This window comes from Hemiscyllium ocellatum, chromosome 9 (assembly GCF_020745735.1).
Source record: "Hemiscyllium ocellatum isolate sHemOce1 chromosome 9, sHemOce1.pat.X.cur, whole genome shotgun sequence".
Lineage (NCBI taxonomy): Eukaryota > Metazoa > Chordata > Chondrichthyes > Orectolobiformes > Hemiscylliidae > Hemiscyllium > Hemiscyllium ocellatum.
The window spans coordinates 50,525,584-50,549,939 of record NC_083409.1 but is presented as its reverse complement, the minus strand read 5'-3'; the positions used below and the strand labels follow the sequence as shown (position 1 = coordinate 50,549,939).

General features: G+C 40.2%; 1 protein-coding gene across 1 annotated transcript; it reads left to right on the top strand.

Annotated features, from left to right (window-relative positions):
* Positions 1–4,640: 4,640 nt before the first annotated feature.
* tor3a (torsin family 3, member A) lies at positions 4,641–23,387 on the top strand. The gene is made up of 6 exons (XM_060829738.1): positions 4,641–4,712; positions 8,020–8,142; positions 11,229–11,494; positions 13,134–13,309; positions 20,025–20,149; positions 23,120–23,387. Exons 1-6 carry the CDS (start codon positions 4,688–4,690, stop codon positions 23,365–23,367), a joined length of 963 nt encoding a protein of 320 aa, XP_060685721.1. The 5' UTR covers positions 4,641–4,687; the 3' UTR covers positions 23,368–23,387.
* The last annotated feature ends 969 nt before the right edge of the window (positions 23,388–24,356 follow it).

Here is a 24,356-nt window from a genome sequence, read left to right as displayed (position 1 = left end):
GACTGGAGGTTGGATAATGTGCCACTATTTAAGAAAGGTGGTAAGGAAAAGCTGGGAAACTATAAGACAGATGAGCCTGACACTGGTGGTGGGCAAGTTAATGGAGAGAATCCCGAGGAACAGAATTTACATACATTTGGAAAAACCAGGACTGATTAGGGATAGTGCGTGGTAAAATCTCGCTAACGTGCTTGAGATTTGTTTGAAGAATTATCAAAGAATTGAGGGCAGAGCGGTGGACATGATCTAATTGGACTCCAGTAAGGCATTCAACAACATTCCTCATGGTAGATTTGGTTAGCAAGGTTAGATCTCATTGAATACATTGAGAAGTAGCTATTTGAATATAGAACTGGCTCAAAGTTAGAAGACAGGGTGGTGGAGGTTTGCTTTTCAGACTGGAGGCCTGTGACAAGTAGTGTGACACAAGGATTGGTGCTGGGTCCACTGCTTTTCATCACTTATATAAATGATTTGGATGTGAACATAGGAGGTATGGTTGGTAAGTTTGCAGATGACACCAAAATTGAAGGTGTAGTGGACAGCAAAGATGGTTACCTCTGAGTAAAATGAGATCTTGATCAGATGGGCCAATGGGCTGAGAAGTGGCAGATGGAGTTTAATTTAGATGGATGTGAGGTGCTGCATTTTGGAAAGGCAAATCAGGGCAGGACTTACACACTTAATGGTGAGGTCCTGAGGAGTGTTGCTGAACAAAGAGACCATAGCGTGCATAGGTCCTTTGAAAGTGGAGTCGCAGATAGGTAGGATAGTGAAGGCGGTGTTTGGTATGCTTTCCTTTATTGGACTGAGCATTGAGTACAGGAATTGGGAGGTCATATTGCAGCTGTACAGGATATTGGTTAGGCCACTTTTGGAATACCGTGTGCAATTCTGGTCTCCTTCCTATAGGAAGGATATTGTGAAACTTGAAAGGGTTCAGAAAAGATTTTCAAGGATCTTGCCAGGATTGGAGATTTGAGTTATAGGGAGAGGCTGAACAGGCTGGGGCTGTTTTCCCTGGTGCATCAGAGGCTGAGGGGTGACTTTAGAGGTTTATAAAATCATGAGGGACATGGATAGGGTAAATAGGCAAAATCTTTTCCCTAGGGTGGAGGAGTCTAAAACTGGAGGGCATAGGTTTAAGATTATAAGGGTAAGATTTAACAGAGACCTTTTTGGGACAACTTTTTCATATGTTTGGAATGAGCTTCCAGTGGAAGTGGTGGAGGCTGGCATAATAACAATATTTAAAAGGCATCGGAATGGGTATATGAATGGAAAGTGTTTACAGAGATATGGACCAAATGCTCGCAAATGAGACTGGATTAATTTATGATATCTGGAGTCATAGTACAACTATGACTCTAAATATATCTAAAATTATTTGCCATTTAGACATTATCCAGTCAGCACACTAATTGACTAGAAACATATTGAAAAACACTTAATCAGCAATTATGAGCTGGAGGACTCAAACCACAGAATGATTGCAAGAATTGAAGAGCTCAAAACAGACACAGCCACAATAGGTAAAATGGCCTTATTTCAATTCTAAGAGCTTTATACAATGCAATAATAGCCCAATAAGCAGCAGTCAGAATGGATTCGGAATGGAAAATTTTGCTGTGTACAACCTTAATTACTTCAGGCAAGCAGCAACCCAAACTATTTGTTAAAAGCTGTAAGGGTGATATTTAAACTCCCAGTCGAGTTTTTTCAAGGTTCCACACACAATGCTAGGGGTACTTATAATATTGGGTGATGGTTAGAAAGCGAATGATACTTTGAGGTGTTTTTGGCTTAGAGATTCACATTTCGGCCACTGCTGTTTCTAATATACACCAATAACCTGCAGGGTTTCAGAAACTTAATGTAAATTGGTACTATTTAGATTATATCAAATAAGGAGGGGCATTAGAGTCCAAAAATGCAAGTTCAAAATTTACGAAACAAATTGCACAAACTGGTAGGCAGAGAGATGTGCAGTTCCCCAATTTAGAGAGGATAATACAGTGCCTGGGGATGTATGCCACTCATATTCCACGAATATTATTGGAATAACTAAGAATTAAGTTGAGAGAGATCCAGTGATCTTAATACGCTTGATGCTGAAATGTCTAACTAATCAATAAAGCCAAATCAATGTTTAATTGTATGGTAAAAATTTTAGAAATACAAGTCTGAGGAAGCAGTTATCAGATCGTACTATTCTCTTGTCAGATCAGTGTCCAGTAAAGGTCACCAAAAGGGAAGGCAGACATTTAAGTTTTCTCTAGTGGTAGATCAAAGTTATGAAGAAAATGGAAGTTTGGAGGAAATGTCTCTGAGGTAACCTTACAGAGGAGAATGGTGTGGTCAATGACACGTTTGGTAAATCTAAAATTTTAAGCTGTGTTGAGTATTGCTGATAAAAGACATTAGTTGTCAAACCTTCTGTCTTACACTCATCAGGACAAGTTACAGGAAATACCAAAAGGAAATTCAACATTAGTCATGTGACTGAGGGGAGTGCTAGTTATTAGCAAGTGGATTCTTGATATAGGCACTGCCGTGGAGAATGCAGCAGCTAAAATGACAGGTAACTGCCAAGAATTGTTTACATTCTGAACTAGGTAGGTTGACTCTGGTAAAGATATTGCCCTGCGAAGTGAACCAGAGATTGCTTGTCACTTACTTTGTTCAGTTGTAATAGGTGCAGTGTGTGTCCCTGTCCTTGGTCTACAACAAACAGGTCACTGAGTTAATAGTACATGCAGGTGTTCCAGACTGTGAACACAACTGACAATTCTAAATTGGTTGTCGGTTTAATTCTCCCCACACACGTTTAACATATCATGTTAAACATTGTGCTGACTTTTGTAAGTGCTAATTGGTTGAGTACAATCAGTATCTTTTTTGTAAACATTGGAAGGCATATGCATTTTGATGCAATCAGGAATTTTTTTGAAATATACAGTCTACATTAGTATTGCAGATGCACACGGGCAAACAATATTATGGGACTAGAATGAAAGGTAATGGACTGGGAATTTGTTTACCCATGTTTAGGGCATGGGATCATGATTCAGGATCTGCCATGCCCTAAAATTTGTGTATCCATCTCCTTTCTTTGTTTGTAGTTGGCCGGTACTTGGAATGGTTCCAAATGTTTGGCTTGGACAAACTTGTAGATATGCAACAGAATTAAATGGAACCAAGAGTAAACATTTTGTGAAGCTTGTTACTGGAAGAACTTTGGAAAACATTTAAAGTACAAACACAACCATTAATGTTTTTTAAATTCATATTGAGTCCAAAGACAGGCAAAGCAGACAACTGCAATGAAACAATTAGTCTCGACAGTGTTGCTATTTACTTAGAACCAAAGCAAATTGTTAATTTTCTATTTGATTACAAATAGGAATGAAAACAGAAAAAAATAGTAACACACACCCCAGTTTATTTATTATCACCTGCAACAAATCCTAGAAAATTCATCATAGTTTGTATAGTACACTGCAAACAATTGCCATTTTTAAGAACACACCAATCATCAATCACCCTGTATACAATGCACCTGGGCTTTTCAATTATCTTGTATACAACTGCATTAGGATAGCCATACCCTACATACTCTTTTGCTGTCATGATTTCAATGCTAAAATTTATGTGAGCAGCACTCTGATAACTGAATATGTGTCCCAATGCAGCACTGAGGAAAAGATGAAAATGAGATGGGACCTTATTTAAGTGGGTATTTAAGGACCTATACTTGAAAATGCTGTATGGGCATTGGACCAGAGTCCGCTATCAGGCTGTTATGTAGAAGGAAGGATTCCCAAAACTTTGTCTACAGGGTGAAGCATTGGAGGACAGTCAGTGCTGGTGAAACTTTCCTCTCGGAAGAGACAGTAGATCTTAATGAAAGCTGTGGTGTTCGTCCAGAAGCTTGATTGAGGAGGAGTTAAAATACCAACCGTACTGGGAAATGTAATTTTCATCAATAAATTAGAAATAAAAAAAGCATTGTTGGGAATGCTGACTTTGTAACTACCAGATTATTTTTAATACTGCTCCCTAATATCCTTTTAGGAAGTGAATCTTGAAAACATTATCTTGTTTGACCCATGCATGATGCCAGAATTGTTGAAATAGCAGGGAACTGGGAATGGGTCATATTAGTAGATGCTGACACCCAAGTTTCATGAATGAATAGAGTACAGGAAACTGGAGAAAAGTTCATATACCTCTTACACCACTTGCCTTATTTTAATCATCTTTTGAGACACCCAAGATGTGCTGTATAGAGTATGACGCTAGCTCCCTCACATCTAGAATAAACACTGTAGTTTATTACGCTGATAAATTGGAAAAGTGCCTGGCTTGATCAGGGTCACTCACCTGATTCTGGTAGTTCACAGGGTTAACTGAATGTGACGTTACAAGTAAATATTAACAGAATAAAAAGAGTTTAGTTCAGCTTCTGGCACTTTCTCCTTTTCTTTCCCTGTCCCTCGTCCCTGCAAGTTCTGTATTTCAGGTCTGAGCATTCTGTCCTCCAATGAATTTCAAAAGGCTCCTGCTGTTGTGCTGCTGGCTGCAAGTCGTGAAAGGAAACCTATTTCAAGAGCAGTTTGGCACATTTTCAGAGATGTTTCACTCTCTTCCTGGCCAGTTCTGGAATTCAGACTGTGAGAATAAAGAGATGACCGATATCTCGAAGCAGAATGGTGAGTGAGGAAAAATACGTGAGACATTCAAGAATAAACTATCCCTGTTAATGAGTTAAAGACCACAATTTCATTTAAGGTTTGGCTGGAGAATAAAATGAAATGTACGTGGGAATGAATTACAGGCTGAAATCAAATCTCAATTTCCAGGAATCATTTTAACATTGCAATCTGATTTGGGAGATTCAAATAGATACTTGAACTCAAGTAAAGTATACCAGAGTATTAAAATAACAGAAATGAAGCGAAAACATTGTGCCTGGGAATCACTGCACAGTCTGTTTATTACAATGTAGAAACTAAGGTTACATTGGAAAGGCTGGGGGTTGGTTTCCTTGGAACAAAGGCAATTTAGAGGAGATTTGATAAAAGTTATCAAGATTAGGACAGCCTTAGATAAGGTGGACTGGGAAAATTCTTCCCATTAGACACTTGTAGAATGACTAAGAGTCACAGGTTTAAGATTTTGGGCAAGAGACATCTGTGGAATCTTACAACTTCCTCAGTGAGTGGTCATGACTTGGGATCTGCCGCAAGCAAGGTGGAGTTCTAAAGGCTATTGGACACTTGAAGAAAATAAACTTACAGGGCTCCAGGGATCATAGTTAAACTGACTGAATTATTCTGAGGAGTAAGCCAGCATAGACTCAGTGGGCCAAATGATTTTCTCCTGAACGAATGATTCCATGAGTTTAAATGCTTTAATTTGCTCCCATACTCTAATCAGAATACATCATCCCATCTGACACCCCAATGCAATACTGAAGTTGGAATATACTTCTGACAATATAGTCTTTCAGATGAGCTGTTAAACCAACTTTGTGCACTTTTACAGGCACTACTTGTGGAAGAGCAAGGAGCTTCTTTCAGTCTTCAGGCTAGCATTCTTACTCAGGAAAGACTGAAATAATTAAATAAATCCTACCTCTTATGCCTGTTTGAAGACTAGATACTTTATTTGTTCTGATACCACTAACCACATTCCATACAGTAGTTCATTTTGTGAAGGGCTTTGAAATGCAGTCAAAATGTTTCCTGCCAAACAACAACATGTTACTTTCAACATGACAACATTATAGGCAGTGCTTTTGAGTTATCTAATATCCCCCTAAATTCTAGCAAACCTAGAATGTGCTCCCTGATACCATGATGAGAGTATCATCATCACAAGGTTTCAAGGTGACAGCATTTCACTATCACCTTCACTGTCCCCTCAGAGCAGTGAGGCATGGATAGAAAAAAACCTTTAATGGTAACTAGTCAGTTCTGGGCTTTACTTAATCTATCTTGCTTCGTTCCTCTAATTATCTTCACCGATGAAACTCCCTTTCCATTATTTAAAGTGTTTCTGATTATTTTAATATTTAATGACACCATTTGTACCTATGGATAAAACGTGGTAAAGATGTTACTCAACATTATTCAACTTTTCCCATTTCTAAATTTTGTCTTAAATAGTTGAGTGTTCTGTGCAGTTTAACATCCCTCTACATTCAAACCAGAGTCACTAGCACTCTGTACTTCAACAAATTACAGTTTACCAACTTGTATGATCCACAACATCAACCTAGATTTACAGATAAAACTAGTTGAAGGAAAATCAAGCTTAAAACATATGAATGACAAGGTTTCATAAAATCTTTTATAGCCCACACCTCACTTACTGAGAGACATGTAAACTGACTAGAATACAAGAAGTGACAGGCTGATAGAATGGTTCCATCATGCCAGTGTTTCAGGTGGTTGAAATTATGATGCCTTGATAAAAGATTTTTGTGTGTATCGTTGTGACGATATTATAGTTTTAAAAGGTGTATTTTGTCCTATTTTTTAAGTGAAGAGAGATTGAGACAGAGGTGAAGAATGGTCTGTTCCAAGCCAATAAAGTTAACAGCTTGTGAGCTTTTGACTATAAGTTGGAACAATAGAAGCAGCATGAAGGACTAGAGTCAAGTTCCCATAGAACCAGGATTTTAATTGAACTTTCAAAACTGTTGGGGTTTGGACGCTGCTCTGTATCTCTCCCTGCTACAGCAAAAAGCTTCAGTTCTCTCTCAGAGGTTTCTCTTGATGTTTTCTCTTCCTGGTCTAGAGAATTGGGGAATCTATGTGTCCCTTGATGACTTTTAGGTGCCATGGTATGGTGATTTATAAACTTTTCACTGTAATTCTTTTGTAAAAATACATGTGACAATAATTTGCTATTCTATTCTATTCTAATTGCATGTGCGATGATCCAGTTTACTGAACTTGCCTTTGCCAAGGGTGTTTATGGGATGTTACTATATTGAGACAGCTGCTGTTTAGTAGTTGAATAATCTATTATTCTGTTAAGATTTCCAATAGAGTGAAGTTATTCCAATTCTTCTTTCTTTTGTTTGTATTTACGTTATAGTGTAAAAATAGTGTGTTTTACGTCAAGTTTAGCAGTTGGACCAATCGAATTGCATCGCAACACAACACCTTATACTTACCTGTAAAAATAAGTAGTAGTTGGGTTATAGCAATTAAATAGTGCCATCCTTAATATGTTTTGAGGGGGTTTGATTTGGTCCATAATAATCATTAGTAAATATGCCTGTAAATTACACAAATTTACATCTAGTTCCCTCCAGATTTTTTAAAAAAACTATTGCGGCCCCTTTACAGTTGATCTATGCATGCAGTTTGTTAGTGTTGAAAGCAGACGTCCCTTCAAACTGAGTGGTCATTCACAGACAGAGAAGTTCACCTTTCATCTGTTCACTCAGAAGGCCACACCTACTCTGCAAATTCTTCAACCTGAAACAGTCAGGGTGTGTGCAGACAGCCATTGCTGAAATTTACATATTATGAATCCAAACCTTACACCACTTTAAATTTTCAGCTGAAGATTATTAAAGCTGAACCACCCTGTCCCCCACTGAGGCTACTACATCCGCAGATAAGATCTTCGCTCTATATAGGAATCCATGGGATTTCTCTTAACTTTAGAACTTTTATTGGAGATGGACTTGTGATAAAAAGAGCAAAGTGGTTCTTTGAGATGACTGATTCAAATCTACCCCCAAATCACTGCACCATCTTCATTGTACCAATGAGATGGCATTTCTTTGCACCAACTCCTGCCACCATATCCATCATGAATAGATCTGAAAGCTGAAATGCCCTTGCTGTTTTCACAACCACACAGCACCATATCCAAGTGTGTGATATTAGTGGTTTTAATAAAACTTTTTGTTCTGTGAAGAGGCTTCGAAAAGTTTCAAAAAAACTCGGTATAAAAATACTCTATCAGTATAAAAGACTTTTTTCTCTTTGATTTCAGCAAAGACTTTGGAGGCCTGGTCTTTTTTAATCCAGGATGGTTATCAAGAGATACTGAGCTGGTACTGCAGTGTACACGAGTGCTGTGAATCAGGTGATTGCCGGCTAATTAACAACATCACAGGTTTGTAGATAAAGTTAAAATCACACAACACTAGCTTTCAAGGTGCGGCCTCTTCATCAAATGGTTGTGTAACATGACCATGTGACACAGAATTTACAGCAAAAGGGTTACAGTGTAATAATATGCGAAACAACTTTAGCTAAAACATCACACAACACCATGTTATAGTTCTTAAACAAATTTAGATTAAGACTTCCATCTTTTCAATTGGGATATGGTGGTTAGGTTCTTTAATATGTAAATCCCAGAATTCCATTCTTAAGGTGGTATCAGCTTACCTCATAGTAGGTGTTATCTCCTCTCAGACAATGCAGTAAATGTGTGAAGGTAAAGTATGTACCAATGTTGAGTCAATTCTATTTCTAAAATGGGGCTTGCATTGACTTATGCAGTTTTTGAACAAAATAAACATAATTCTGCAAATAAAAATTCATAAACTTATTTTACCCCAAAAATACCTCATAAACTTATATGTTGTGTATGCAGGAGAGTGGGTGTGTGTATGTGAGTGCATGTGAAAGAGTGTGTGTGTGTGTGTGTGTGTGTGTAAGTAAGCTTGGTCAAGAATGTGTATGAGTGTGATGGGGTATAAGCCTGTGAGGGGATGAGTGTGGGGGTGTGATGGGCTGTGATGCATATGTGTGGTGTCTTTTGTAGAAATGATTAATCTGTACAGTATTAGGTGTCCTTTAGCTGTAAGGAGCACTGAATCTGTGATTGAGTTCTATTGTTTTCCTTTTGATAACCTTAAAAGTCACATAACACCAGGTTATAGTCGAACAGATTTAATAGGAAGCACTGGCTTTCGGAGCGACGCTCCTTCATTAGGTGGTTGTGGAGGACACAATTGTAAGACACAGAATTTATAGCAGAAGTTTACAGTGTGACGTAACTGAAATTATACATTGAAAAATACCTTGATTGTTTGTTAAGTCTGTTAGAATGACCATGATAGTTTCACTTCTTTCATATGTAGATCACAAAATGTTTTTTAAAAGTTACATTCTCAGGTTCACTGTAACAATTGGTGTCAGTACAGATAAGATGTTAAGATGTTGAAGGTGTTAGCCCCCTGTGTTCCCTGTCTGTGCCATAATGTTTAGACCGATTCTAATCTAAAAAGTGAGTTAACAGAGTCTTACATGGATTCATGCAGTTTTTGAGCAAAGTACAATGTAACTCTGCAAGTACAAATTCACCCCACAAACGGATATGTGTATGTGTGCGTGTCTCTGGGATGGGGGGTTGAGAGTGTCTGTGACACTCACTTTTTAGAAAGTGAAACTATCATGGTCATTCTAACAGATGAGAGACTTAACAAACAATCAAGGTATTTTTCAATGTATAGTTTCAGTGATATCACACTGTAAACTTCTGCTATAAATTCTGTGTCTTACAATTGTGTTCTCCACAACCACCTGATGAAGGAGCGTCGCTCCGAAAGCTAGTGTGCTTCCAATTAAACCTGTAGGACTATAACCTGGTGTTGTGTGATTTTTAACTTTGTACACCCCAGTCCAACACCGGCATCTCCAAATTTTGATAACCTGTTCTTCCCAAGGAACTCTCAATGTGGCTGTGCAGCTGGTGTAGGAGGGAGGGCTTCAGATATGTAGATAATTGGGATGCCTTCTGGGGAAGGTGGGACCTGTACAAGAAGGATGGGTTGCATCTGAACTGGAAGGGGACCAATGTCCTGGGTGGAAGGTTTACTCGAGTAGTTCGAGAGGGTTTAAACTAGTATGGCAGGGGGGTGGGAACCTGAGCTGTATACTGGAGGTGAGAGTTGCAGATGAGGCAATAGCAAGAGGTAGCACAGCCAGTGGGAAGGAATTTCCTGGGAAAGAACCGAGGGATCAGTTAAAGTGTGTTTGCTTTAACGCAAGGAGTATCAGGAATAAAAGTGACGAACTTAGAGCATGGATCAACTACCTGGTGCTATGATGTTGTGGCCATAACAGAGACGTGGGGTTCTCAGGGGCAGGAATGGTTGCTGGATGTTCCAGGGTTTAGAGCATTTAAAAAGGATAGGGAGGGGGGAAAAAGAGGAGGGGTGTAGCACTACTAATCAGAGAGGGTATCACAACTACAGAAGCTTCCATTGTCGAGGAAGATCTGCCTACCAAGCCAGTATGGGTGGAAATTAGGAACAGTAAGGGAGCAATCACCTCTTTAGGGGTTTACTACAGGCCCCCCAACAGCAGCAGGGAGATGGAAGAAAGCATAGGTCGGCAGATTTTGGAAAAGTGTGGACATAGTAGGGTTGTTGTAATGGGTGACTTTAACTTTTCCAATATTGATTGGAACCTCCTTCGAGCAGAAGATTTGAATGGAGCTGTTTTTGTAAGGTGTGTTCAGGAGGGTTTCCTAACTCAGTACATTGACAGGCTGATGAGGGGAGAGGCCATTCTAGACTTGGTGCTCAGAAACGAGCCGGAGCAGGTATCAGATCTTGCGATGGGAGAGCATTTTGGAGATAGTGACCACAACTGCCTCACATTCTACATAGCTATGGAGAAGGAGAGTATTAGGAAAATGGGAGGATATTTAATTGGGGAAGAGGAAACTATGATGCGATTAGACATGAGTTAGGGAGCATGGATTGGGAGCAATTGTTCCATGGTAAAGGCACTGTAGACATGTGGAGACTGTTTAAGGAACAGTTGTTGCAAGTGTTGAATAAATATGTCCCTCTGAGACAGGCAAGAAGTGGTAAGATAAAGGAACCTTGGATGACGAGAGCAGTGGAGTCTTTTGTTCATGAACTGCTTGGCTAAACGGAGAGGTTTCTGTGCTCCTCAGTTTTCCAGCTCCTTTTCTCAGTTTCCTCCAAGAGGTAGCCAGAACTTGCCTATTCTGCACATTGTCAGTAGGCATTGTGTATGCACTAATTCCTTTCCAATAGTGTAAGTGCATGTTGTGGATGATATTTTAAAACTTGATGAGAAAGTGGTGCAAGTGGTTTGGAGCCCAGTTCCATCGCAATAATAATCCATTTAGACGAAGAAACCAGTCACAAACAGAATTTCCTCAACGATAGGAAATGGGAAAGTACAATAAGCCTCGGGTTTGTGTTTTCTAACTAGGACTTGACCACGATCTGAACAAAAAGTTACATGGACAGCATCTCGCCAAGGAAGTTGTGGTAAAGGCAGTGAAAGGTTTCTTAGCAACCAAAAACCCAGAGAAAGCACTGGCACTTTCCTTCCATGGTTGGTCTGGTACTGGCAAGAACTTTGTGGCCAAAATGATAGCTGACAATCTGTACCGGGATGGACTGAGAAGCCAATGTGTGCATTTCTACATCGCTCCTTTCCACTTCCCACATGTCAACATGGTAGACATCTACAAGGTAAGCAGAGCGGAACAGAGCAAATGGATAGCCACTCAGCTGTACATTTTCTGTCAATTTATGGGCTGAATGTCATTTAAATCTGCCAGCAAAATAAAAGATGCTTGTTTGATATTATTGAAGGAACACAAGTGTAACTGGTGAAAGTGAAGGGATTCAAATTGAGCATGATGAAAAGGACAAAATGTGTGGTCACCTAGGAAAACTATAAAAGGAAATGGAGATTAAAATAACTTATTTCTCATTTCTACTAGAATATTTTGAACCATGGGGAATGCTAGTATTCAAATATTAGAAACGTATCAAGAGAACAGTTGCAATGAGACCCGATAGGTTTTAGTTACATTGATGTTTTTGGTAAATCTGTGTTTTAGTTCAGCAGATTTGCCAAATCATGCAGCAATCAGTTGTAGTTCTATGTGGGACACTGTGCTAAGGTGACATATATGACTTTTAGGGAGGGTGGGGGGAGGACAAAGGGAAAATGTGTATTTAATTGATACCTTTGAATTATTTGAATTAGTCTGTGCTTCCAACTTTATCGTAATTTTGAATTAATTAAGATGGAATATTATCAGCATTATTTTTAAATCTGTTACCCAATGTGAGGGAAGCTTAGCACAGGGTTGATAACGAAATGGCTGAGGCAAGTGAGTCATGATGCGAAGGGCAATGGATCAAATGTCAAATCAGTCATTTAGAACTATATTATCTTGAGACTATCTGTTGAGACCACCATCAACATAGTCATTCATTCGCTTCCTCTCAGTCATAGAGATGTACAGCACGGAAACAGACCCTTCGGTTTGACTCATCCATACCGACCAGATATTCTAAATTAATCTAGTCCCGTTTCCCAGCATTTGTCCTATATCCCTCTAAACCCTTCCCATTCACATATCCATCCAGATGCCTTTTAAATGTACCCTCTGCATGAAAACGTTGTCCCTCAGGTCACATTTATATCTCTCCCCTCTCATCTTGAACCTATGCCCTCCAGTTTTGGACTCCTCTACCCTGCAAAAAAGACCTTGTCTGTTTATCCTATCCATGCCCCGTGATTTTATAAACCTCCGTAAGGTCACCCCTCAACCTCCGATGCTCCAGGGAAAACAGCCCTAGCCTATTCAACCTTTCCCTATAGCTCAAATTCTCCAACCCTGACAACATCTTTATAAATTTTATCTGCACCCTTTCAAGTTTAATAATATCTTTCCTATAGCAGGCAGACCAGAATTGAACACCATATTCTAAAAATGGCCTAACCTAAGTCTTGTACACCTACTACATGGCATCCCAACTCCCATACTCATTGCATTGATTAATGAAGGCAAGTGTCTACCTGCAACTCCACTTTCAAGGAACTGTGCACCTGCACTCCAAAATCTCTTCGTTTGGTGACTCACCATAGGGCCTACTATAAATTGCATAAGTTCTGCCCCGAGTTGCCTTAGTAAACTGCACCATCTCAACTTATCTAAAATAAACTCCATCTGCTACTCCTCACCCAATCGGATCAAGTGATGGTGCAAGAGCAGGAAATGGATTGTGATACAAAGAACGAGGCCGGGAAAAATAAATATCTAACATAGAACATTAAAAGCTGGAAACTGCCACATGCATTTATTCTCTCTTTCAGACTCAACTCCGGCAATTTATCCAGGCAGCTGTACAACAATGCAAACAATCCTTGTTTATATTTGATGAGGCAGAAAAGTTGCATCCAGGCCTCATTGATGCTATCAAGCCTTACATTGATCATTACGACCACGTGGATGGGGTGGATTTCAGAAAGTCCATGTTTATTTTTTTAAGGTAATCCAAAGATAAAACAGTAATGTGGCTTAGTCAGAAAAAATGTAGGGCCTAGTACAACCACTAAGAAGTCTTTGAAATGAATTTGAGGTGATTGCTGGCTTGTTTAGCTGTAACAACATTTCCGAAATCACCTCTCGCTCTGAACTAACATAAATAGGCCAAAGAGAGTTTTTCTCAGGTAGAAGATTTAATTGTGCAGTGTTAGGTTTCTTTGTTGAAGTGTGTCAGCATGAAGGACTTTGTTCCACAGGGATATCATTAAAAGAATGAATAGTTGATTAATGCACCATCATATTTAAATGAACTCTAAATTTTGCTCAGAAGACTAATATTAATTTTGCATGGCCACCACAGCAGTATATAGCTATATATATATGCTGGGCAAATAAGCATATGTTTGGACAGTTAACGTGAAGTCTTTTTATTAACCCTTACTACGTTATAGAACATATAACAGCACAGTACAGACACTTCAGCCCATGATGTTGTGCTGAGCATTTATCTTTATCTAAAATCAACTTAACCTACAGACCCCTCAATTTACTGCCATCCATATGCTTGTCTAGCAGTCAAATAAATGGTATTTAATATGTGTTATTGGAACTTGTCCTTGCGTTAGCTCCTAGGTAGAGGGAAGTAGTTCTGTGATTCCGCCAGAGACTGTGAGGTAGATGAACCAGAAATGAATGACTTGAGTTTCGTAGCCTGCTGGACATGCAGGAAGGGAAGATTTATCTTTGAGCTACAGTGTTATTCAGTAACTCCAGCCAACTCTTGATTTGATAGTTATTACAGTAAACGAAATCAAACCAAATCAACTTCAAAGTGCACAAAAGTCCACCAATGTCTCTGTACTCACAACCCTATTTCTGAAAGTTGCCAACTCAAATCAAATTTACTATTGCTAAATATTGCGCAAAGATCAAATACTGTAGTTGCAGTGTCACAACACCATTTTAAAAATCTGTAGATGTGGAACTATCTAAATCGATGCTATTGTAGCTGATTGCATGTAGCTTGAGATAACCTGCCCTGACACCACATTTGTTTTCATGGATACTCGAAGTGCAATAGGACGTTTTTTTGATGAGGTAATTTATAGTTTTTTTTTAATCCTTCTCCCAATTCACCCTCTGCTTCAACTTGTCACAACTTCTAAACTAGCTTCCTTTTTTATCTAAATTTTGCAACTCACTAACGTACAAGAAAAATAACCTCCCTTAAGTGGTGCAAAATTGAGAGACTCACAATAGCTTTTCAAAAATGAAGACAGAGTCCCAATTCCAAATGCCATCCAATGATTTCTATTGGAAAGTGTGTATGGAGTAGAATTTGATTAAAGATAGAAGTAGATGTATTTGTTTTCTCAAATACAACTTGTATTTCTATTAATAAAATATTTCAAAGCTTAACTGGTATAAGGGAGAGGATAATCAACAGAATTAGGAGACTGGAAAAGAGAGAAAATATACTAAGTATCTAAAAGCATAGACTTTGAGAAGATTGAAGTTGGGAACAAGGCAGAAAATTTCAAAAACAGTGCAGAGAGAATAGAGAATGATTGCTCAGCTACTACCCATAGCAACACTAAGTGCTGTTGAGTTAAAGCAGTGAAAACTCTGTCAGCCTTGGAGAAGATTAAAATTGCATTGAGGCCAGGAAAAAATGGCCAACATTACAGAAAAGATGTGCTGAAAGTGGGGAGTCAGAGTTAGGGAGGGAATGGGAGTTGAGGAAATGAGATTAAGTTGGCTTATCATTGATAATGTTGCAGCAAATTAGCTGCACCCTGACAGTCAGGGATTAAAGGTAGTGCTGGGATGATAGTATTAGCACACGTATGACAGCTATCACTCAGTGGTCACTGTCAGGTGAATCTATTTAGAAATTCTCCCGCTCGAGGGCCAAACATAAAAACAGTAGAAATGACTTGCCTTTGCGTTCCTGGGGATTTCTGATCAAAGCCAAAGCTTTGATGAATAGTCAGATGAACCTTGCCAGAAAGTTACCCTATTTACTACTAAGGAGAGGCATATATTATGGAATAAAGTGAAGGAAAAGTATGAAACCATGGACCTTCAGAAATGATTGCATGAATACAGCTGATGCTTTTGAGGGAGACCAGAGGATGAGATGGAGGAATTTTGGGTTAGGTGGAGAGAGGCAATGAGACTTTAAACAGGGTTGGCAACATATATCATAGCCATTCTCAAAGGGCTTCCTAAAGTGACTCTCCAGCATAGGTTTGTGCAGTCTGCTGGAAACAGGGTTCTGGGATATCCTCGAGGCTGTGGTAATCAGCTGCTAACTTTGACTCACTTCAGTTTATCAAAGGCTTGCTTTATAGGGGAAATTAATGAAACTTTGTCTTCTTCAACATTTCTTCTTGCACTGTGCACTCAGTTATTGTGCCATTTTGTGAAAAAAGTGCAAGGGGAAATAATTATTTGACAGACTAGAACGGTCTTAAATCTCATAAGTATTTTTAACTGCACTGATGTACAAAGGGCAATCCACAAAGTGAATAGGTTTTAATCTCAGCAGGTGAAAATCAATTTCCCTTCGTTTGGAAAAACACAGATTCTGAGAAACTATCCCACCCAGTTTTTGCCTAAACTTTGGAACTCAGCATCAAGGCTGACATTATTGAGAAACTTGTTATAATTCATGACCTGAAATGATGGCTTTCTGCATTGAAAGGCAAGTCTGTACGGGATTCAAAATATGCAATATTTGTACCAAACTGAGATGCTGCTGTTTCTACCTTGTTGTCTCAGGCTGGAGTCTGAGAGCACACTTTCACCAGTATATCGATGACATCATCGATGGTGCTTCCTACTGGTCTGGAATTCAAAGTTCCATCCCTCTGTCACCTTTACCTGGTCTGTATCCAACTCCTCCCTTCTCTCCCTCAACTTTACAGGAAGCAGGGTTTGAGGATGTAAAGTTTCTATTACATTCTCCAATTCCTCTCTTTCCTTTGCATCTGTTCTGATGATGTCAACTTTGATAAAGTTGCCTCTGAAATGTCCACCATCTTCCTCAACCGAGCACTGTGTTTGACACTGCCCTCAGTTGTGTCCAAATTATCTCCTTCAACAGGAATAAGGTCCCCCTTGTCCTCACCTACCATCCCACTAGCATCCACATCTAGAGGATCATTAGCTGCCATTTCCACCGTCTCCAGACACACATTCTCTTTCCCTCCCCTGTTGGCTTTCTGTAAAGCCCATCTCCTCCAAGTCCACTTTTCCTTCATTCCCAACATGTCCCCACAGCCCACTGCACCTTCCCCTGCAATTGCAGAAGGTGTGACATCTGCCTGTTCACTTCCTCCTTCCTCCATATTCATTATCCTAAATGCATCCTCCAGGTGAAGCAGAGATTAGTTGCACTTCACTCAATCTAGTGCATCCACTGCTCACAATGTGGTCTTCTCTATATTGGGGAAATGAAGCACAGACTGGGTGACTACTTTGCAGAATACCTATGTTCTGACTGTGAAAAAAAACAGAGGTTCCAGTTATTTGCCACTTTAACATACCACTTTGTTCTCTGGCCAACATCTGCCTCAGGCTTGTTGCAGTGTTCCGGTGAAGCTTAGCACAAGCTGGAAGAACAGAACCTTGTTTTCCATGTGGGAATTCTACCGCCTTCTGGACTATATTTAGAGTTCAACTACTTCAGGGCTTGAGCACCCCTGCCCCCATCTTCTCACACTAGGCCTTGGCATTACATGAGCTGCTACCACACACGACCCATTGTCAGCCATTAATTGTCCACATTAGCAGCTTTTTATTCATTCACCCCTTTCTGTCCAACTCTCTTTCTCTCTCTTTTGGCTCTATCTCTACTTTTTATTTATTTTTGCCCCCACCCCATCTTCTGTATATAAATATAACATTTTTCCAGCTAGCATCAGTTGCGAAAAGGGTCTGTAAGATCTGAAACATTAACTCTGATTACTCCACACTGATCTGCTGAGATGTTTGAGCAATTTCTGTTTTACTTTGAGTACATTGCACGGCCTCATTCTGAGGGCATGTAGCATAATTGACTGTAATAAATAGTCACCTTGGCTGCTAACTATCACAGATATTAAATCTCAGTCATTAATCCTTTAGTTTCCTTGGACATTATCAACAACTATGGCCAACACCAGCATTGACTGCTAGGCAAAGCAAGAGACAAAACTAAAATAATAAAAGTTAGTCTCTTATGAATAATAATTGATATCAGAGTGATTATAAGCTAAGGATCTAGTTATAACTCAGATGAGCATTCAAATGACCTGGGATTCTTAATTTCTTTTTAAGTATCCAATGGAATAAAACAGGGGCGGCACGGTGGCACAGTGGTTAGCACTGCTGCCTCACAGCGCAGGGACCTGGGTTCAATTCCTGCCTCAGGCGACTGACTGTGTGGAGTTTGCACGTTCTCCCCGTGTCTGCGTGGGTTTCCTCCGGGTGCTCCGGTTTCCTCCCACAGTCCAAAGACGTGCGGGTCAGGTGAATTGGCCATGCTAAATTGCCCATAGTGTTAGGTAAGGGGTATATGTAGGGGTATGGGTGGGTTGCGCTTCGGTGGGTCGGTGTGGACTTGTTGGGCCGAAGGGCCTGTTTCCACACTGTAAGTAATCTAATCTAATCAAACTAAAAAAGGAGCAGAAGCAGACGACCTGGCCTTTTGAGCTTGCTGTACCGTTCCATATAATCATGGCTGATCTTTAGCCTGAACTGTGCTTTCCCTCCCAATCCCTAAATTCCTTGATTCTGAGTGATTAAAGATCTATCTGCTTCATATTTGAAACTGCTGAATGATGGAGCATTCATAAGCTTTGGAACGAGAATATTTCTCCTTGCCTCCATCCTAAATAATTGACTCCTTACAATGAGGCTTTTACCACGTCTTCCAGCAAGGCTAACTAACAAAGCCCTTAGGAATCTTTTATGGTTCAATGAGATTGTCTCATTCGTCTAAACTCAAGAGGGTATAGGCTCAATTTATTCAGCCTCTTCCAATGTACAATCCTCAATCTGAGGAATCAATCGAGCGGACATTTGAAGTAGCACCTTCAATGTAAGTCGGCTTTTCCTCCGACTGAAACATCAAAGTTTTATATAGAACTCCAGGTGTGGTCTCATCATAGCCTTAACAATTGCAGAAAAACTTCTTTATTCTTGCATTCTAATCCACATTCAATAAGGGCCAAATACCATTTAACTTGCTACTTCCTTGTGCCACCTGCAAGTCAATTTTGTGTTCCTTGTACTGTAAAAGAAAATCCCACTGAACATCAACATTTACAATCTTCACATCTTTTAATAAATATTCCAGTTTTCAACATGACCACACCAAGCACAGCTACAGAGTTGTTGGTGAACCACGAATTTGGATGCCTCAATTAGTCTCCTTTTTAGTTTTTTGAGCATTCAATTTTAAAAATAACCAGTAGGAAAACTTCAGTCTAAACAAGATAAGGATTAGTTTATTAAACAGATATTGCTGAAAAATTGATGAGTAAAATTTTAAAAATATATAATAATTAACTACAATGCAGATCCAAAGTTTAGAAAATAGATATGGATAAACAGAACTTAGAAAGATGAGATAAAGATCAATCTGTTAACTTTGCAGGCCTGTTACTTGACAAATTCTCTTTCCGAGGTGAAGAGGTCAAAAAACTAGAAATAAAACTCTGCAATTATGATGGCTTTTGTAGTTGAATAGTTTGAGTTTGTTTTTAGAGATGGGGATAGTGTACAGTGCTGGCTTTGAGAGCATTTAAGAGGCATTTGGATGGGTATATGAATAGGAAGAGTTTGGAGGGATATGGACCGGGTGCTGGCAGGTGGGACTAGATCGGGTTGGGATATCTGATCGGCATGGACGGGTTGGGCTGAAGGGTCTGTTTCCATGCTGTACGTCTCTATGATTCTATGACTATGATTCTCTCTTTGGGCTTGTTCTTTGCTTTCTGTCTATTATCCAATCCTCTAACCGTACTAATATATTAACACCAACATCATGAGCATCATCTTGCATGTTAACCTTTTGTGCCATCTTCTCAAATGTATTTTGGAAATCTAAGTATGCCACACTGTATTGGCTCAAACATTATCCCATTTTGTAAAACAACATTAAATATAATCAATCATACCATGATTTTCTAAATGTATTGTTCAGACTTTCTTAATGATAGATTCCAGTATGTGGTTCTATACTCCGCCTCTTCTTCCTTTCTTGAATAGCAGTGTTACATTTGTTCACGCCCAATCTCCAAAAGTCCGTTCTAGGGAAATCTGACAATCAATCAGAAAATCCACCACCTCTGCACCTACCTTTTTATGAAGAGTTGAACATAATACGTCATTTATTGTCTTTTAGTACCTTAAGTTTCTCTCAAATGTTTTCTCTGCTGAAATTAAATTCTTCTTTCTCAACTGCATCTTGGATTCCCTCCATTTCTAATGTAATACATATATTCGAGAATGAAAACAGATAAACCATTTGCTTAACTCTGTTTATTCCTCATTCCCCATAATTTCTTCTTTCTCTCTCCCCCTAAAAGGCCAGTATCCATTTTTGATATTCTCCTCCTTTGTGGATACTTGTAAATGCTTTTACAAACTTATTTATATTCCTGCCAAGAGCAATGTTTTGGCCAATGTTGTTGTGTGTTAATTATGTTCAAATATTGACTGCTCTCCAGCAATATAGGGGGAAACTCCATAAATAGGGTGACACTGGGATTTTGGCGTGCTGGACAAAACAGAGAGGATATCACGATGGAAGATTTGGAGCACCAGATCCAAAGAGAAACTGCAATCTCAAAAGGTAAATTACATTGGGAAAGAATGGAGGTGAATGAAAGAAAGAGCGATAACAGAGGAACATGTCAAGAAATTCTGAAGAATAAACAGTAGTGCTGGCAATGGAACAATAGTGCATTACCAGGGAATCAGATAGTTAGAATGAGAAGACACAAGAAAGCAATTCAAGGACGGTATCAGATTTTAAGTGGAGGTTGAAGGGCATTAAGTGATTATTTGGATAAAAGTAATGTGCAAGGAAATGGGGAAAAGCTGGAGATTGACACTAGGCAATGATAGGTAAGGCAGCACCCAGAGGAGCAGGTGAGTTGAGATTTTGGGCATTAGCCCTTCATCAGGAATGTGGAGGGGGAAGAGGGCTGAGACATAAATAGTGGGGCTTTTTGGGTGGGGGTGGGGATGCACATGGATGCTCCTGACCTGCTATGCTTTTCCCAGCGCCACACTTTTCAACTCTGACTGTCCAGCATCTGTCGTCATCATCTCCTACTCAACAATGATAGTCATTTAATGCATCAGTGCAGGTAAAATAGACCAAATGGCCTCAATCTATACCATAAAAATTTGTAGTTGTGATTTTTGTGTGTTGATAATCAAAATAGTTTTATTGCTGTCTCTAAAATTAACTCAATAGCAACAAGTGGTAAATAGTTACCAGCAACAATGCCATCATGTATTTCTGGCAAAGATTATATACATCAGCAAAACATTAAAATTGCTAGACTAATGGCATCAGAAAAAGGTCAGAATTAGAACTATCAATTCATGAATGTTGCTTTGGAACAGGGTTCATGACACCTTCATTCAGTAAGGCTTTTGATAAGGTCCTAGCTAGGCGAATGATGACTAAAGTAATAAAGCCCAAGGGCTCCAAGGAAATTTGGTTAATTGGATACAGAATTAGCTGAGTGGCAGAAATCAAAGAATAATAGTTCAATGGTGTTTTTGCAACTGGAAGCCTGTATCCAGTGGGATTCCAATGTTAGGGCCCTTGCTGTTGATGGTATATATAAATGATTTAGACCTGAATGTAGGAGGGGTGATCAGTACATCCACAGATAATATAGAAATTGGTGGAGTGGTAAATAGTGAAGAAGATCGCCTTAGATTTCAGGAAGGTATAGATAGGCTGGTCAGATACTAGATTAGAGTGGTGTACAGCAGTTCAGGCAGCATCCCAGGAGCAGGAAAATTGACATTTTGGGCAAAAGCCCTTCATCAGGAATAGAGGCAGGGTGCCTGCAAGGTGGAGAGATAAATGAGGAGGGTGGGGGTGGGGAGAAAGTAGCATAGAGTTCAATGGGTAAATGGGGATGGGGATGGAGGTGATAGGTCAGAGAGGAGGGTGGAGTGGATAGGTGGAAAGGAAGATAGGCAGGTAGGACAAGTCATGGGGACAGTGCTGAGCTGGAAGTTTGGAACTGGGGTGAGGTGGGGGAAGGGGAAATGAGGAAACTGGTGAAGTCCACATTGATGCCTTGAGGTTGAAGTGTTCCGAGGCAGAAGATGAGGCGTTCTTCCTCCAGGCGTCGGGTGGTGAGGGAGCGGTGGTGAAGGAGGCCCAGGACCTCCACGTCCTCGGCTGAGTGGGAGGGGGAGTCGAAATGTTGGGCCACAGGGTGGTGTGGTTGATTGGTGTGGGTGTCCCAGAGATGTTCCCTGAAGCGCTCTGTTAGGAGGTGCCCAGTCTCCCCACTGTAGAGGAGACCGCTTCGGGAGCAACGGATACAATAAATGATATTAGTGGATGTGCAGGTAAAACTTTGATGGATGTGGAAGGCTCCTTTAGGGCCTTGGATGGAGGTGAGGGAGAAGGTGTGGGCGCAGGTTTTGCAATTCCTGCGGTGACAGGGGAAGGTGCCAGGACTGGAGGGTGGGTTGTAGGGGGGCGCATGGACCTGACCAGGTAGTCATGGAGGGAACGGAAAGGGGTGAGGAGGGAAATATATCCCTGTTGGTGGGGTCCGCTTGGAGGTGGTGAAAATGTCGGCAGATGATTTGGTTTATGCGAAGGTTGGTAGGGTGGAAGGTGAGCACCAGGGGGATTCTGTCCTTGGAGGGTGGGGTCTGAGGGCGGAGGCTGTGGATGAGATGTGTTGCAGGGCATATTTAACCAAGTGGGAAGGGAAATTGCGGTCTCTAAAGAAGGAGGCCATCTAGTGTGTTCTGTGGTGGAACTGGCCCTCCTGGGAGCAGATATGGCAGAGGAATTAGGAATATGGGAAGGAAACAGATACGTTGATCAGTGGTGAATTAAGGTGATGCACTTGGGCAGGCCAAACAAGGCAAGGGAATGGCAGGACATAGACAAAGCAGACAGGAGGGATCGGTGTGCACAGATTTAAGGTAGGAAGCAGAAGGTTTAGAGTGATGTGAGGAAAAATCACTCAAATAGCATTGGGAATCTGGAACTTATTGCCTAGAAGGGTGGTAGAGGCAGAAACCCTTATAACATTTAAAAAGCATTTAAATGTGCACCTGCAATGTCAAGATGATCAAGGCTATGGGTCAAAGGGTCTTTTTCTGCACTGTGGACGTCGATGACCCCACAAATTTATCCAATAATGTGAGTGGATTAAATATACCACCAGCTCTATTAATAAATTGTGGGTGGCACGGTGGCACAGTGGTTAGCACTGCTGCCTCACAGCGCCAGGGACCTGGGTTCAATTCCTGCCTCAGGTGACTGACTGTGTGGAGTTTGCACGTTCTCCCCGTGTCTGCGTGGGTTTCCTCCGGGTGCTCCGGTTTCCTCCCACAGTCATAAAGATGTGCGGGTCAGGTGAATTGGCCATGCTAAATTGCCCAAGTGTTAAGTAAGGGGTAAATGTAGGGGTATGGGTGGGTGGCGCTTCGGCGGGTCAGTGTGGACTTGTTGGGCCGAAGGGCCTGTTTCCACATTGTAAGTAATCTAATCTAAATCAAAACGACAGTCTGGGAGAATCAAAAGTTACCTTTTCTCTGTTATTTCCAGGTGGATTTGCACACAGTGGCCTCGTGACTGAGAACCTAATTGACTTTTTCATCCCTTTCTTACCGCTGGAGTACAAGCACGTTAAGTTGTGTGTGCGTGATGCTCTTCAGTCCAGAGGAATCAAGTATGATTTAGACATCCTGGATGAAGTAGCTAAGGGAATGGTATATGTTCCAAAGGAGGAAAAGCTTTTCTCTGCTCAGGGCTGCAAATCAGTTGCACAACGGGTCAACGTTTTTCTGCCGTGAAACTTGAACTCCTTAACGTAGCATCCTTGAACAAAGTATTCGAATGGAACTTGAATTGCAAAAAATAAATTCTCTAACACTCACAGAAAAGTCATGGCCTTTTTCATTTCATGGGCCAGAACAGAAATGTAGCCCAGAAAACAGAGAACAAGTGCCTTTTAATTTAATTCAAAGACAGGGAAAATTAAATTCTGGTTATCTGAATCTCAAGTAAACCATTCTTGCTGCTTTGCCCATTGTTGGTACAATCTCGGTGTTAACAGGAGAAGTTAGTGCTGGGATTCACTCTTATTTAAGCCTGAATTTGTTAATTATTAAGTGGAAACATTATGCCATTGGCATCATTATTCATATAACTTTTCCTTCTTGTAGAACCTTTTAAAGCAGCAGTCCTGGATATGTCCCCTGCAGAGACTCAGCATTCTCTCTCTCTCTCTCTCAAATCCTCACAGTGAAGGTAAAAAGAAAAATATCCTGACATACATACCTTCGAGGAGAAAGTGAGGTCTGCAGATGTTGGAGATTAGAGCTGAAAATGTGTTGCTGGAAAAGCGCAGCAGGTCAGGCAGCATTCCTGTTCCTTGGATGCTGCCTGACCTGCTGCGCTTTTCCAGGAACACATTTTCAGCTCTGACATACATACCTCTCAAGTTGACTTTACCTTGTACTTCAGGCAGAGGAGAAAAGGTTAGAGAGTTACCTAACTTATCTAGTTGAAGACTGAAGTTGGAATTAAGATTGAATGTGACTGGTATAGCAGTGAATAGAAGTAGGACGAAGTTGGACATATTTTATGTAATATGTAACTCTTAGTTGCACTGGAGTATAAATACTGTTGTTTTAAATGCTAAGTGCCATTTCACTGGGACCTTATTGTATTGTTTCAGGCATGTTCATGCATTCAAAATACTTGAAAGCACTTTAGTGTTGTGACATGTTTAGGTTTTTAAAAATGTATATATAGATACTTCTAAAAATGAAGATCATGA

Coding starts and splice junctions, on each gene's coding strand:
- tor3a (XM_060829738.1), top strand. CDS start 4,688: ATGACCGATATCTCGAAGCAGAATG. Junction 4,713..8,019: donor CGATATCTCGAAGCAGAATG/GTGAGTGAGGAA, acceptor CTTTGATTTCAG/CAAAGACTTTGGAGGCCTGG. Junction 13,310..20,024: donor TCCATGTTTATTTTTTTAAG/GTAATCCAAAGA, acceptor ACTGCTCTCCAG/CAATATAGGGGGAAACTCCA.